This window comes from Vespa mandarinia, chromosome 24 (assembly GCF_050613455.1).
Source record: "Vespa mandarinia isolate Hongniang chromosome 24, ASM5061345v1, whole genome shotgun sequence".
Taxonomy (NCBI): Eukaryota; Metazoa; Arthropoda; class Insecta; order Hymenoptera; family Vespidae; genus Vespa; species Vespa mandarinia.
This window is the reverse complement of record NC_140833.1, coordinates 2,094,588-2,109,501: the sequence shown is the minus strand read 5'-3', so window position 1 is coordinate 2,109,501 and position 14,914 is coordinate 2,094,588. Positions and strand designations below refer to the sequence as shown.

Here is a 14,914-nt window from a genome sequence, read left to right as displayed (position 1 = left end):
ATAAACCTATTGAGAAATATTGAGAACACTTAGATACATCTTCTAGATATATTACATGACAAATAGTACTAGGTAAAATCAGAAATATAAACAAATTTGTGCAGCACAATATTATATACTTATTATTGATCGTACTTCATAGAAGTTAATTGAAAGCTTGCAATATTTATAATGTTTGTATATATGCAGAAATCATAAATACATAACACATATGAGTTTTCTAATACAATCAGTATTTAAACCAAACGTTAAAAAATGTGATATTTTATATAACATTTTTAGAGAAAAAAAATGAAAATTATAAGTTTATCATATTATCGTTCTTAATAAAAATATTAATATCAATTTAATTGAAATGATATTACATTCTTGCTTTGATTTTAGAAATTGCAAGATTTGAAAAGTTAAATGTGTCTGCATTATCATATAATACTACATTTTAAATTTTGCCCCAACTATATTGTGTATCATTATTAACATATATAATTTCTTGGAAAAATAAAATTATCCAAAATGTGTTACATATCTAAGCAATATGTTGTATAAAATTAAGCATTTCTTAGATTGACATATTAAATATTAAATTATTATAATTTCTCTGTTTTAAATATACTACAAACTGTTTATTAAAAACAGTAAGAAAATTTAATTTAATAAAAAAGAAAAGTGAAATATTCGTAGTCCATTATTAAATATTTAAAGTCCATTTTATAGAATGCTTTATCTTTTTTCCCAACAATTTCGTCAATAAAGGCACTGATAATGAGTGAAACTCATGGCAAAAATTTTCTTTTGTTTTTTTTCTCCTTTGTTGCTGAAGAATGTCTGTTAAATTTGATAGCTTTAAAGCTACTGATATGTCTTCATTCGATAATCATATACTCATAGCCAAATTGCCTTTCACGCAAACAAGTTTCTAATTGAGTACAATATAAATAGAATTTTCATTATTTCTTCCTTTATATAAATTAAAATAGTTTAGACAATTAGACTATCAGTACCTCATGCATGAATTTCTACTTAATTTTAAAAATACGTAGTCTATATACTATATACTGAACAGCACATCAATAAGTGGCTATAAATGAAAGTGTGACATGCATCCATTAACATATCTTTTTTAAATTGTAACATAAAAGGTCAGGATACTGTTGGTTGGTGTGTTTACAGGATTAATTACACTCGCTTAATACTTTGTGAGAATCTTACATTCATTAATAGTAAAAAGAAATATAGTATATACATACGTGTATATATATGTATATATGTATATATAGTGGGAAAAAAAAAAAAGAAAATTTTATTTTATATTAATACAAATTTGTGTAAAATAACACATTATATAATATGAAATATAAGATAAATTCTCACAAAGTTAAAATATTGCGACACATATGTGCATAAAATGCCTTAAACAGCGTAACATATCTAATAAAGTATATAGTTGATTTTTCTTAAAATGGAAAAAATCAATTATCATTATATAAGGTATATATATCTTGTCGTTATTACCAAAAAGTTGAAGTTTCTTTTTGCAAGATATGTAAGATAATGTATAACGTGTGCTGTATATATTCGTATTAAGGCAATAGTTAATATAAAAATCAATCTCCCTTAGAGAATAACATAAACTATTTATTATAACAGGCGGTTAGAGCGCTTTAAGATTATAGAATGAAGGATCTTCTTCTATAAAACCACAGAAACAAAAATAACAATTTTAGGATATTGCGTGTACAGATGAATAAAGTAGACATATTGAGTAGTTATATTTTTGAAAGCGTATATATGTATTATATTAAGATACAATCTTGCATCGTGGTGTACCCAGAAGATTGATGAATTCACATAAGATGTCTTCCTTCTTCCCAAAGTTGTGAGCCAGCACTTGTGTTAAACATTTATTGGTATATTTTTCTTCATCTTTGTCTCATTTCTGGTTCAGCGTCAATCAATTATATGGAAAATACCCCATTTCATTTTTAGAATACTACCAATCAATTAAGCACCGACACATCGTCTTGATTAAAAATCTAATGTTTTTTTTTCTTTTTTTTTTTCTTTTTTCTTTTTTTTTTTTTTTTTTTTTTTTTATAACTACGTGAATATTTCCTTATACTTATTATAATGCTATTACACAATGTTTATATTTACGTATATCATTTTATAATATGCATATTTTGTAAAAGAAGAAGAAGAAGAAGAAACGTAAGTGTATTAATATAATTCTACTGAATCTTTATAATGTGAGCTTTTTTTTCTTTTTTCTATTTTTTTTTTCTATTTTTTTTTTCTTTTTTTTTTTAACTGAAATAATAAACACACGAATTACCGCATAAATCATATTATCATCGTATTTACTATATAAGGTTGAATGCAAAAAAGATATCATATATATCTTCCTACTAAAAACATTGTCAACATCTTTTATGAATCTTGATTGGACAATGTATGTCCATTGTAATTACAAGCGGTAGTTCCTTTTAATTAATTTCTTTTTTTCTTTTCTTTTTTGAAATCGAACAAGACTACGTTGAGGATCACAATGTTGTGGGTTATCCTTATCATTCCACTATATTGTTCTCTTCAAATCCGTTTAATGTCTTGACCGATGCGAAGAGTCTCCTCTTTCATCACGACGATCTCTTTCCCGTTCCCGTTCTCGTTCACGTTCAGGTTCTCTTTCTCGTTCAGATGGTCTTCGGCTTGATTCTCGTTCTCGATCTCTGTCTCGTTCACGTTCCCTGTAGCGATCGTCATAATACCTACACAGGACACGTCAGCCAAATTATCTTACTTTAATGTTGAACCCTATATCTTACGTCTCTTCGTATATCGCTATTTTATCAAACAATAACTATTTAAATTATAAATTACATTTATTCCCTGATAATTTACAAAAAAATATTTAAAACAAACAACTTCCTCCTGAGATAATTTTAATCGCACGCTTTTTCTTTTTTTTTTCTTTCTTTTTTCCTTTTTTTTTTTTTTTTTATATATATTACATATTTATACTTTTTCTATTTTTATTTTCTTATAATAAAAATATATATATATATATATTAAAATATATAATATATACACATAAAATTTCCAATTTGTATATTGACAAGAAAAATAAATTGGAGTGTCAAATAATTTTGCGCAAAGAAATGTTTTCAATGATTATCTGAAATTATTGTGAGAATATGTTAAAATTAATCCATTGTTGTCTATTGTTGTTTTCACTTTAACGATACATTTTTAAGAAAAATCTAAAACAAATATTACTTGTAAAAAAAAAAATAAATTTTCTTTATTATAAATAATATATTCTTCTTGTATATATCTATTGGTTTGATATATAACATTTGGTAATTAAATAGGAAAGGTATACCATACCCATTAACAAAATATAATGGAAATAATAAAGAGCACAGAATTGTACATGGCAATGTACATTTAATCTCTTAAACATGCTATCATGTTGCAGGTATACTTCAAACTTATTATTTAATAATTATAGGCCATGATATATTTTTATTATAGTTTTTAATTTCTTTAAATGGTAATATGTGTAAGTTACAAGTTATAATATGGCATCGCTTTAATATGCTTTTTATATTCGTTTAGTTTCATGTTTACTGACAATATGTATTTGTGATACATGGGACTTGTATTTACATGCATTCATTTTAAGAAAAAAAAAGGAGATTACCTAGACGCCTTGGAAGACGAGACAGGAGCCGCCTCTGGCGGTTCTTCTTTTACTCTTGGCCTGGCTGACTGACGTGTCGTACTAATGAAAAATGCATATTTTGTGTTATGATTTTTTAATACTAATTTACCAGGCTTCTAATTTGTTAAGAGAAAATATATTAAGTAAAATTTGTACTTTAGTTATATATATATATTCAATATTTTTTAAATAAAAATCAAAATAAATGAAGCCTATGTAAAAATATATATATATATATATACAAATATATGTAAAGAATTATCGCATCTTTTCTTATTATGCATATATTAAATCAATTTGTATGTAACTTATATTTGTATCTTACAATTAATTATCTCTTTTAAAAATTATATTTTAAAAAAAGAACGTGACATGTTTAAAAATATATATATATATAAACATATATATATATATATATATATATATATATATAAATATATATATATATATAAATATATATATATATATAAATATACATGTATGTATGGTGCATGTGCAGTAAAATTGTTTTAGATAAAATATAGCATAACCATTGAAAATGCAATTAAACTGCATATGTACATTATGTTGATTGTATTTAAGTGTCGATGTTAAATTTTAAAAAAAGTGAAATGTATATGAAAGAATGATTTAAATTTATATTTATATCTATATAATTTTTTGGTAGTACTTTAATATAAAATACTAATTCTAATATTTCATATCATTTGAACGACATAGCATCATATTCATAATACATATATGCATGTTAGATAAATCATTTTCTGTGATATTTCAATAAAATAAATGTATCATCGGTGTATTACCAATATAATCAGACTTTAAATTTATATAAAAATCTTTCTTTAAAATAAAAAATAAGGATGCAGTAAATATCTAATTATTTGATAATACTCTTTAACAAATGTAGAAGACATAAAAATAAATATAATTAATTGACATATTTTTCAAGTTTTTAAAGTCGAGTACTATTACTCATACGCTAACATAAAATCTTTATTTAATAATAATTAAAAATGACTATGTGTGTTAATACATTTTATCACATTTCTAAAATAAAGATAAAAATAATGCTTTCTTAAAAATAAAATATTCTTCTATCAAATTATTCAATTATATTTTAAAGTTTTTGTAACTTTTTGTAAATTTATGTTCATCAGAAATATAATAAATAAAATCTATTAGATTTTGTTTAAATAATAAAATCTTCTATATTCATATATTCATATATTTAACGATTAATCAAAAAAACATTAAAGAAGATAATTATTTTGGCTTCACCATAGAATGATAAATAATAAACATATATTTCTTTGAAATTTTCATTGCATTTAAATTTTTATTTGTCTATATATATATATATATATAGACAAATAAGTATATATATATATACACGCTCTAGATCGAGAGATTATACATTTATATCAAAATATATCTTACCAAGAAGTACTACCATGAATGTATATATTATTTCACCGCATTGTTAAATTTATTTGCTACAATGGTGCTAATATTTCACATATTTAATGACACTCGATAAATGCGGAATCACATTAAAAATAGAAATAAAAATCCGCTTCTATACAAAATTATATGGAATATTTTTCCGATTCCTATTCATATTAAATTATCTCTTGTCAACATTTGAATAAAATTTATACTGTAGAAAAAAATATGAACTTTTTCCTACAAACGCAAACTGTTTTTAAAAAGATTCAAACAATTGTACATTAAAATAAAGAAGTTTAATTCCTAATTTGGTCATCTATATAATCTATTGTTTAATAACTTAATGCTAATTATATTATAATTTAAGGTATATACTGTTTTATTTTATATACCATAGGTACATAATAAGAAAATCGATTCGACAAGTATCAATTGGCCAATAAACCAAAGAAATATTTTGTACTATCAAATTCAGGCTGTTGATCTTACAATCAACTTTTAATAATACGCGTCAAAATTTAATAAGTATATTTATATAATGTAATTTTATCTTCCTAATAAAAAATATAAATAAATATAAAACTTAATTAATCAGCCAGAATTTGACATATATATGCGATGGGTTTTTAGGATATTTTAAATATCATGTTTAATATTTTCAATCCTATTATAATCCGAGTATGTAATACTCTTACACTCAACAACAAACACATTAATGAGAAGTTCACAAATGCTGAAAATCATTCATTTAAAGTACTAACACTGACTTATAAAAAAGTCATTGTGTGTAAACTAACATATTTATAATATTATACAATTAAATGCTAAGTTTCTTTCAAGTTTCTCTTTCACATTTGTATTGATGTCTCATAGAAATTTTATTATCTATTATAGAAAACTTATGATGATTTTTTATATATGTGTCATTAGTTGTATATAAAATAATAGACACATGATATTATTTTCTTTTCAAGATTTTAAATATTAAAACTTGACTTTTTTTCAATAAGTAATCAAACCCACTATATTGAATTTAATCATAAGTTATGATTTTTATGTATTATAACTCACAATGCATCTTCATGAAATTTTTCAATATTGAATTATTTTTGGGTTTAATAACGTATTCCTAAGTAATTTTTAGAATTGTCAACATTTTTTTTTTTCTTTTTTTTTTAAATCTGAAGAGCAAGAACACTTAAATAATTTTGGAATGATCACTATTCCAAATATTAGCATATACTTAGGTTTGTTGCTTAAGACTTATGTAATGTTGCACATGAGTTTATACACTTGAGCTGTACTGTATGTACCCCCATATGGGATGGTTTGCGAGTTGACCAATTTTTAACTAAGTTATTTTAAATATACACGCTATAATTAATTACAATACAAAGTGTGTGATAAAAATAATTTGTTGAAAATTGCGCTTACCTTTCTTCTCTGCTCCTTTCTCTGTATTCCCGATCTCTCTCTCGATCACGGTCTCTCTCTCTGCTGCGTGATCTTTCTCGGGGATACGGTTCACTATAATAACGTTCCCTATCACGATCACGATCTCTTTCTCTTTCACGATCACGTTCTCGATCACGTTCTCTATCTCTGTCTCTGCTACGTTCTCTATATTCTCGATCACGACTTCTAGATCGTTCACGACGTCTTCTATGACTACGTTCTCTGTCTCGCGAACGAGAACGTTCTATATATATATAAAAAAAAAAATAAAAAAAAATAAAAAAAAAAACAAAAAACAAAAAAAAACAAATTTTTAACATTGTAACATTTCAAATAATTGAAGAAAACAATGTTACACAGTTCCTCGCTATAATTTGATGATAATCTAAAATATTGCATTACTCACCTCTGCGAGCAGAACCATAACTCTTTGTTTCAACACCTCGCAGAGTATCTTGAAGCGAACTGATCAATATTTTGCATCTATCATCTGCAGCTACTTTAGATTGTTTTATTAAAGAAATTGCAGTAACTAAAGTTTCAATGGCGCTTGCATATTCTCCTGCTGCAGCATCCGATACTGCTCTGGCTATAGCGGAAGAGGACACTGTTCTATTGCGTCCCATTATTTCTTCAAATTCTTGATCTGTAAGCGGAGGAGGACCTTCAGGACGATGATCAGGTCCTGGTGCACCATAAGGTGGCTAAAAATACGTTTACATAAAACTTATTAAGATTAAAGCTTTCCAAGTAAATATTTTTTCTTATATAACTTATACCTGTGCTGCAGGTGGCCCATAGCCGTGCGGTGGTACATGCGGTGGTCCATGGGGTGGACCATGCGGTTGCCCATGGGGTGGTCCATGAGGTGGTCCGTGAGGCGGGCCATGAGGTGGACCATGAGGAGGACCAGGAGGTCCTGGGGGATGTTGTCCTGGATGTTGATGTGGTGGTCCTTGTGGAAAAAATGCTGGATTCACATGCGGTGCCGGCCCTCCTGGAGGTCCTTGAGGTGGTCCCTGAGGAGGTCCACCATGTCCAGGAGGAGGACCACCTGGACCTGGTAACATTCCTGATCAATATTGACTTTAGGGTGCAACAGCATATATAATTACTTTATATACGCTACTAGGGATTTTTTTATGTATACGTCTTTCTATATTTTTAGTATATTTTTTAATTTATTTGGGCCTAATATTTTTTTCTTTATAAATTATATTAAGTTGTATTCTTGTTAAAACATTCATGCAATTAATTTAGCTTTCTGTGAAATAAAAAGAAAAATAAATACATTAAAGATAATAAAAATATCTCATTTCAAAAAATAAATAAATAATGTGTTAATATTAATGTGTTATTTTTTACAAATTACATGAATGTTACAAACTTAATTGTAATTATTTGTTATACAAATATAGTTATTTGAAACACCTTGTATCTTTATGCACATGTTAAAAGTGAATTTCCCTCAATATCATGCACTACTATAACAACTGACACGGAATGACATTAATAACATTTTATGAACGTTTCAAAACTCTCACCACCCATAGAACCTGGAGGAGGTCCTCTCTGTGGTGGCCCTTGGCCAGGTTGTGGGCCTTGCATATGTTGATGTTGAGGGAAACCTGGTGGTCCCTGAGGCCCATGATGCATTCCTATGCACATTGAATAATCTTGTCAGCATATATATTTGGAAAAACATATGTGTACTATTGTACAGATTATAATGCTAACTTGGGAATACACAAATGTGCAATTATAGAATACCTATATTTATATCACGAATAGAAAAAAGCATATAAATCCAAGATGTTTCAAATGTCTAATCGTAACGCGATTTCTCTTAATAATTTACAAACCTGGCGGTCTATTCCATTCTGGTCGAGGCTGAGCACCCCTGGGGTCACCTGGAGGTCCTCCAGGATGTCCAGGTGGTCCACGAGGAGGACCCTGACCAGGGGGTCCAGGTGGACCACCATGAAATTGCTGAATGAGAGCAAAGAAATAGTTTTACTTTATATATCCATTTTCAAATGGTATTTATTTATACTTTTATAAATGGTAATTATTGAAAGGATAAAAATAACTTTATATATTCATAATATATACAGAAACAAAGAATATAAAGTATATATAAATACATATATATTATTAATATACTCTCATAGAAGTGTAATAATCAAGATAAAGAAGTTGTTAATCTTAAAAATTGTATTTCAGTAATTTATTATCAAAGCCAGTTATTTACTATGTGCCAATTTCATGCAATAACCTTCATATACTCTGATTGTACTTTGTTAATTATATAGGAATTTTATTGTTGTTTTTTTTTATAATTGCTTTTGTTTTTTAATGGAGATAAAAAAAAAACAGAATCTCATAAGTTATTTATGATATATGGTAAATGGCTTCTTAAAGGTCTCTTATTAACTCTGTTTATAGTCTAAAACATGTAAGTACAAAAAATATTCAAACTTGTATGATAATTATTAAGGTTTTGAACAATATAATCTATATCAACTTCTAAATAAAGAAAAAAAAAAAAAATCTAAAAGAACTTACAACTTTCCAGAATCTTAGTTTATTTGGTTATCTATTATATATGTTTTGATTTTTCATTTATAAAGAAAAGGATTTTTAGAAAAATTTCAATAAATATAGAAATTGTAATGCAATACGAGATTTTGCTCGACTTGAACATTTTTCAAAGAAACTATTGATAAAAATACATAAGTAATATAGCCATATAAAACGTGTTGGCAAGAACTCTTTTTATGTAATTCCATTTAATATATTATTAAATTTATATGTACTTAACAAACTATACAATGTCTATTACATTTCATGCTATTTATATCTATCACATACCATGCCTGGTGGTCTGTGCTGTCCAGGTCCTGGTCCTGGAGGTCCTTGCTGTGGCGGGCCACCAGGTCCACTTGGACCTCTTGGTGGTCCAGGTGGACCATTTGGTCTAGGACTATTCCATGGTGCTTGCTGATATCCTGGTGGAGGCGGGCCTTGATTAGGATGTCCAGGTAAAGGATGATGTGGTCCAGGACCCGGACCCATAGGCGGTCCATGCATTCGAGGTGGACCTTGTTGGCCAGGTCCACCAGGTCCAGGTGGTCCCATACCTGGTGGTGGCATTCTTTGTGGTCTAACACCTTGGGGAGGACCCATCATCATTCTAGGACCATGATTTTGTTGAGAATGTTGGGGATGTTGTGGATGTTGTGGATGTTGTTGATGAGGAGGCATAGGCGGCTGATGTTGGTGCGGATTATGAGGGCGCTGACTCTGACTTTGCTGGGGAGCAGGTGCTGGTCGTGTCTTGCATTGAGATTCGAACTAGTAATACAAAAAGTTTATTACTTATACTTTATTTATTTTACTTCTTAACTTTTATATTATTTATCTAAGACAACATTTATTTACCTGATTTAAAGCTTGTTTCGTTGGAAATGTTACAACTGGATTTTGGCCATGTAATTCTTTTTTAGGTAATCTTTCCATACAGATTCTCATGCTTTGTTCTGAGCCCAGAGAAATTACACAGAAACCTTTAGATTGTCCATTTGCCCTATTTTCAAAGAATTTTACTTCAACAAAATCAGATACACCAATACTTTGGACTGCATCAGTTATGTCTTGATCACTTGTCCACTGTGAAAATAATAGAAACATAGCTTTCATAATCTAATTTTATAAATATATATTTAAATGCAAAGTATATTTTAAATTTAAACAAATCAAAACAAAAATAGATAAATAAAATATATATTGTTATATACCCAAGTTAAATTCCCAATGTATAGTTGATGACGTCTTCCTATTTGATTAGGTTGGATGTTGTTCCCAAGCTGATGATAAGGTGCATTCCCATTAGTTTCCTCATTTGTAGATGTAGTATCACCTCCTCCATCCCCAGTATTCCCACTGGAAACACCACCATTACCGCCTGCTGGGGCTGCGATTACATCGTCGTACAAATCCACACCATCGCCAGCAAATTCGTCCTAAAGCATATTCAAAGAGAAAATATATTGTTAAATAACAATGAAAATATTAATGACAATCTGTGTTATAATTTACCACGTAATAAAGCATATGCTCTGGCAGCCACCAAATACTTGCTTTAATGCAAACTTAGAGTTGATAAATTTAATAGAAATTTATTCACATGTAATGGTACACGCTTTTAAAATATTTTCTTTTCTCAATGAGATAAAATTTTCATTATAGATTTAGATTTCACATGCAGTGCAAATGCAGTGCTCCATACAACTAAAATTTGATAATCGAAGTGGAAATAATACTACGACATTTTTGCCTTACCGCTAACACCATTTTGATTTTCCTGCTGGAAACCTCTATTACTCGTATTTGTGCTAGGTCCGAAGTTTTTTTACGCGTATACACAAAACGCACTATTTATGAAACGTAGCTTAGAAAAAAGTTTTCGCGTATTCCGATTGCTTTCACACAAAAGCAGATCACGATAATACTGGTATTACGGGCATAAGGGCTTCGCAGAGTTCATCGAGCGATCGTTAACATCGCTCCTCCATGACGCCGAACACTCCGATATACTAACGCGTATTTTTATCACTATCGGCTATTGATTTTTTAAAATATTCTCGCTCTTAATAATTACGAATAATATTCAACTCTGTATTATTATCAAAGATAAGATCGAATTACCTGCGCGAAATCTTGCTCGAGATCATCGGCGTACAAATCAATGTCACCGTCCGCCATTTTACGCACACCGACGCTAACTGCAGCACCAAGCCCATCAATTTCCTTCCTCGATTCAGAGGTTAGTACTCGAACGCCCTCTTATACGTGTAAAAGGCGGTCTAAAAACACAAGTTAACACACACATTTTCATTGGCAGGAAAAAATTAAAACGTGGTTGTATTATAACGCGCGTTAATTAAAATTCTTAATCGATACTAAATTCCTATAAATAGAAATAAAGTCAAAACTTGTGATACCTTCTCGTAAGAATAATCTATAATAATAATAAAAAAACAGGGTTATTAGAGGTGCATACTTTGCTATCGTGTTAGAAATAAGAATTCCCTATAGGCACAGTTATCAACACAGTTATTAGTCAACTTGAAATAGCTCGATATCGTGAATTTCAAATTTTCAGTTACCAGATGTCGTTCTCAAAATGGCCCTTGTCCCGAACGTCAACGAATCACTTTAATCCTTTTTAAATTTTACATTTTATCGATCTCATTTGGCATCGACCAATAAAGAAGAAGAAACGAAAACAAACTAACAAAATTGGTCCACAATTTTGTGATCAAAAAATGAATAAGAGTGAGCAAGTATGAGCTAAACTTTATGTTTTCTCAGATTGCCAATGAATTGTGTATAGCCATAAATCTGATTCTATCTAATACCAAGCTGTCAAAACAATAGAAATGAATGGATATTAATAATTCTACCTACTTAATAATATACAATAGGTATTAAATATATTTGTAATGTCTTTGACACATTTATCAAGTGGAAGATTAAATGTTGCTCTTATACAAGAACAAGCAAGAAAACAATTGTTACATTTTCTTGAACAATGCGATGGTACAAAGGTAATAACTGATTGTACGGATATTAAATTTTTTTTTCTTTTTTTTTTTTTTATCCTACATATAATTCTACTTTAATAGGCAATTATTTGGGATCAATCACTTGGCGGTCCAATTGGACTTGTTGCAAAATATAATCTGTTAGAGGAACATGATGTTGTCAAAATATATCCATTATGTGGAGGAACATTATCTATACCTTCCAATATTGCAAATATTATATTTATCACTAGACCCCAATTAGCTTTGATGGATTTAATAGCTGAGAATGTACATGGGTATGCGTTATATAAAATTATTTCATCAATAATTTTAACAATATCTGTATTATAATATGTATATACTTTAACAGAGAAGAGGATAAAAGACCTCGTAAAGAATTTCATTTACTTTTTGTACCAAGGAAAAGTCTGTTATGTCAAAAGAAACTTCAAAATCGAGGTGTTTTTGGCAGCTTTACATTAATAGAAGAATTTAAATGTGATATATTTCCATTTGATAGCGATCTTCTTTCTATGGAACTTAATGATTCATTCAAAGAATTTTATTTAGAAAATGATCCTACTTGTTTATATGAAGTAGCCCAAGCTATTCAAGGTCTACAAAGATTATATGGAAAGATTTCAAAGGTTACAGGTAGAGGACCTGCTGCCGCTAAAGTATGTGAATTATTGGAAAGATTAAATCGAGAAGAAGAAGATAGTAAAATGAATGTATTACAACCAACACCTATAGAACATTTATTATTACTAGATAGATCTGTGGATTTATTATCACCCTTAGTCACTCAATTAACTTATGAAGGTTTAATAGATGAGATATTTGGCATAAAATACAGTAAAGTATTTATTAGAAATTACTTTTTTCTTCGTTATAATTTTATTTATAAAAATTCTGTATATGTATAATCCAATATCAAATGAATCAATTTCAGATACTGTACAGTTGCCTGCCAGAAAATTTCATGATTCTAATGATTCTCCAACTGTAATGTCTCTCAATGAGAAAGAACAAATTATACTTAACTCTGGAGAAGAATTATTTACTGAAATTAGGTAAATATAAATTTTTTCTATTCTTTGCGATAGCATTTATATTTTTACGATTTGCAGAGATAAAAATTTCAATGGAGTAGGTCCGGTCCTTAGTAAAAAAGCTAAAGTTATTTCTTCACAATTTGATGAACGACATGGGGATAAAAGTGTTCAAGAAATAAAACAATTTGTTGCTAAACTACCACATATGTTGGCAACAAAACAATCTTTAGCAAGGCGTAAGTTATTCAAAATGATGTGTTAAAAGTTTTAAATATTCTTAGAAATAACATAGATTTTTTCAATAGATACAACGATAGCAGAGATGATAAAGGAAGTCACTGACTCCAACAGCTTTTTAGAATCTTTACAAGTCGAACAAGAACTTTTAAATTGTATCGATACAGACAAACCCAATTCATATATAGAAGATTTAATAGCACAACAACAACCATTGCTTAAAGTGCTTCGCCTTCTTTGTATACAATCATTGACAAATTCTGGTTTAAAACCAAAATTATTAGATTATTATAAAAGAGAAATAATACAAACTTATGGATATCAACATTTACCAACGCTTTTAAATTTAGAAAAAGCTGGTTTGTTGAAAGCACAGCAATCCATACGTCAATATACTGTATTGAGAAAAGCATTACGTCTTACAGTAGAAGATGAAAGCGAAATAACACCCAAAGATATTAGTTACGTTCATTCTATATATGCACCTCTTAGTATTAGGTTGGCGGAACAATTAATTCAACCAAATGGTTGGCAAGGATTAAACGACGTAATGGGTTTATTACCAGGACCTACCGTAACCAATGTTTCATACAATTTAGCATTTACAGGAAGAAGTATGAATCTTTTATCACTTTGAAGAAAAATATGATATTTAAAACATAATAATTAACCTTTTTATAGGAAATTCTATTACTAGCGAAGATTCAAACTCAGATCCTCCAAAATTAGTTTTAGTATTTTTTATCGGAGGATGCACATTTGCAGAGATATCAGCTTTAAGATTTTTATCTCAACAAGAGGATCGTAAGTATAATATTAATGATTAGAATCGATAGATAATGAAGAAAAAAAAAAAAAGAATATATATGAAATAACTTTCTTTTAGTAAATGTCGAATTTATCGTGGGGACAACAAAGCTAATAAATGGTAATACATTCCTATCGTCATTAATGGAAAACATGGAAAACAATTGATTTAATAAATGACAAATAAATATTTCTATATATCTTATCCCAAAACAAATGTGTCATATATATATAATATATACATACGTATATTCTATTTATAATTTTAATTAAAGCACAGGTATAAAAGCTGAACAGTAAAATTAAATATATGAACTTCTAATAAGAAAAATAACAAAAATTTCAATTTCATTATTTTCTACAACCCAAAAAAAAAAAAAAAGCTTCATTGATTTATGATTAAACGTTAAATAATATAAAATTGTTACGAACCAATTAGGCCGACGAGCGTATTTTATAATCATCGACAGGAAAGATGGAATAACTTATGAACATTTCGCGGGTACGATCGTTGAATGTTTCCAAAAACGAGTAACGAATTTGAATTCGGTAACGGTAGGGGGTACTAATATAAGAAGAAAAGAAGACAGGAGTTACAAAAA

At 28.6% G+C, this 14,914-nt stretch overlaps 2 protein-coding genes across 10 annotated transcripts; one reads left to right on the top strand and one right to left on the bottom strand.

Moving 5' to 3' along the window:
- Positions 1–2,206: 2,206 nt before the first annotated feature.
- Cpsf6 (cleavage and polyadenylation specificity factor subunit 6) lies at positions 2,207–14,909 on the bottom strand. Of its 8 annotated transcripts, none has more exons than XM_035869091.2 (12): positions 14,745–14,906; positions 11,333–11,490; positions 10,423–10,647; positions 10,067–10,294; positions 9,497–9,979; positions 8,488–8,614; positions 8,170–8,283; positions 7,405–7,697; positions 7,032–7,329; positions 6,605–6,869; positions 3,701–3,781; positions 2,231–2,765 (listed from the first exon to the last, which is right to left on the bottom strand). In XM_035869091.2, exons 2-12 carry the CDS (start codon positions 11,387–11,389, stop codon positions 2,597–2,599), a joined length of 2,340 nt encoding a protein of 779 aa, XP_035724984.1. In that variant the 5' UTR covers positions 11,390–11,490; positions 14,745–14,906; the 3' UTR covers positions 2,231–2,596. The 8 variants fall into 8 exon arrangements, with proteins under 8 accessions (XP_085520126.1, XP_035724984.1, XP_035724985.1 ...); XM_035869092.2 differs by lacking the exon at positions 14,745–14,906 and adding an exon at positions 11,629–11,745; XM_085663999.1 differs by lacking the exon at positions 14,745–14,906 and adding an exon at positions 11,688–11,703.
- car (vacuolar protein sorting-associated protein 33A) lies at positions 11,480–14,616 on the top strand. 2 transcript variants are annotated; one of them, XM_085664001.1, is made up of 8 exons: positions 11,480–12,234; positions 12,313–12,509; positions 12,584–13,035; positions 13,166–13,286; positions 13,344–13,504; positions 13,574–14,119; positions 14,187–14,309; positions 14,392–14,616. In XM_085664001.1, the coding sequence occupies exons 1-8, from the start codon at positions 12,130–12,132 to the stop codon at positions 14,478–14,480; spliced, it is 1,794 nt and encodes a 597-aa protein (XP_085520127.1). In that variant the 5' UTR covers positions 11,480–12,129; the 3' UTR covers positions 14,481–14,616. The 2 variants fall into 2 exon arrangements, with proteins under 2 accessions (XP_085520127.1, XP_035724992.1); XM_035869099.2 differs by having other exon boundaries at positions 12,584–13,068; positions 14,392–14,615.
- Positions 14,910–14,914: the final 5 nt, after the last annotated feature.

Excerpts from the sequence above, each read along its gene's own strand:
- Cpsf6 (XM_035869091.2), bottom strand. The coding sequence starts at position 11,389 with ATGGCGGACGGTGACATTGATTTGTACGCCGATGATCTCGAGCAAGAT. Across the intron at positions 10,295-10,422 it reads ACATTGGGAATTTAACTTGG|TGGACAAGTGATCAAGACAT; the intron begins GTATATAACAAT and ends TTATTTTCACAG. Across the intron at positions 9,980-10,066 it reads CGAAACAAGCTTTAAATCAG|TTCGAATCTCAATGCAAGAC; the intron begins GTAAATAAATGT and ends TTGTATTACTAG.
- car (XM_035869099.2), top strand. The coding sequence starts at position 12,130 with ATGTCTTTGACACATTTATCAAGTGGAAGATTAAATGTTGCTCTTATA. Across the intron at positions 13,505-13,573 it reads AAAACAATCTTTAGCAAGGC|ATACAACGATAGCAGAGATG; the intron begins GTAAGTTATTCA and ends TTTTTTCAATAG. Across the intron at positions 14,310-14,391 it reads TTTATCTCAACAAGAGGATC|TAAATGTCGAATTTATCGTG; the intron begins GTAAGTATAATA and ends ACTTTCTTTTAG.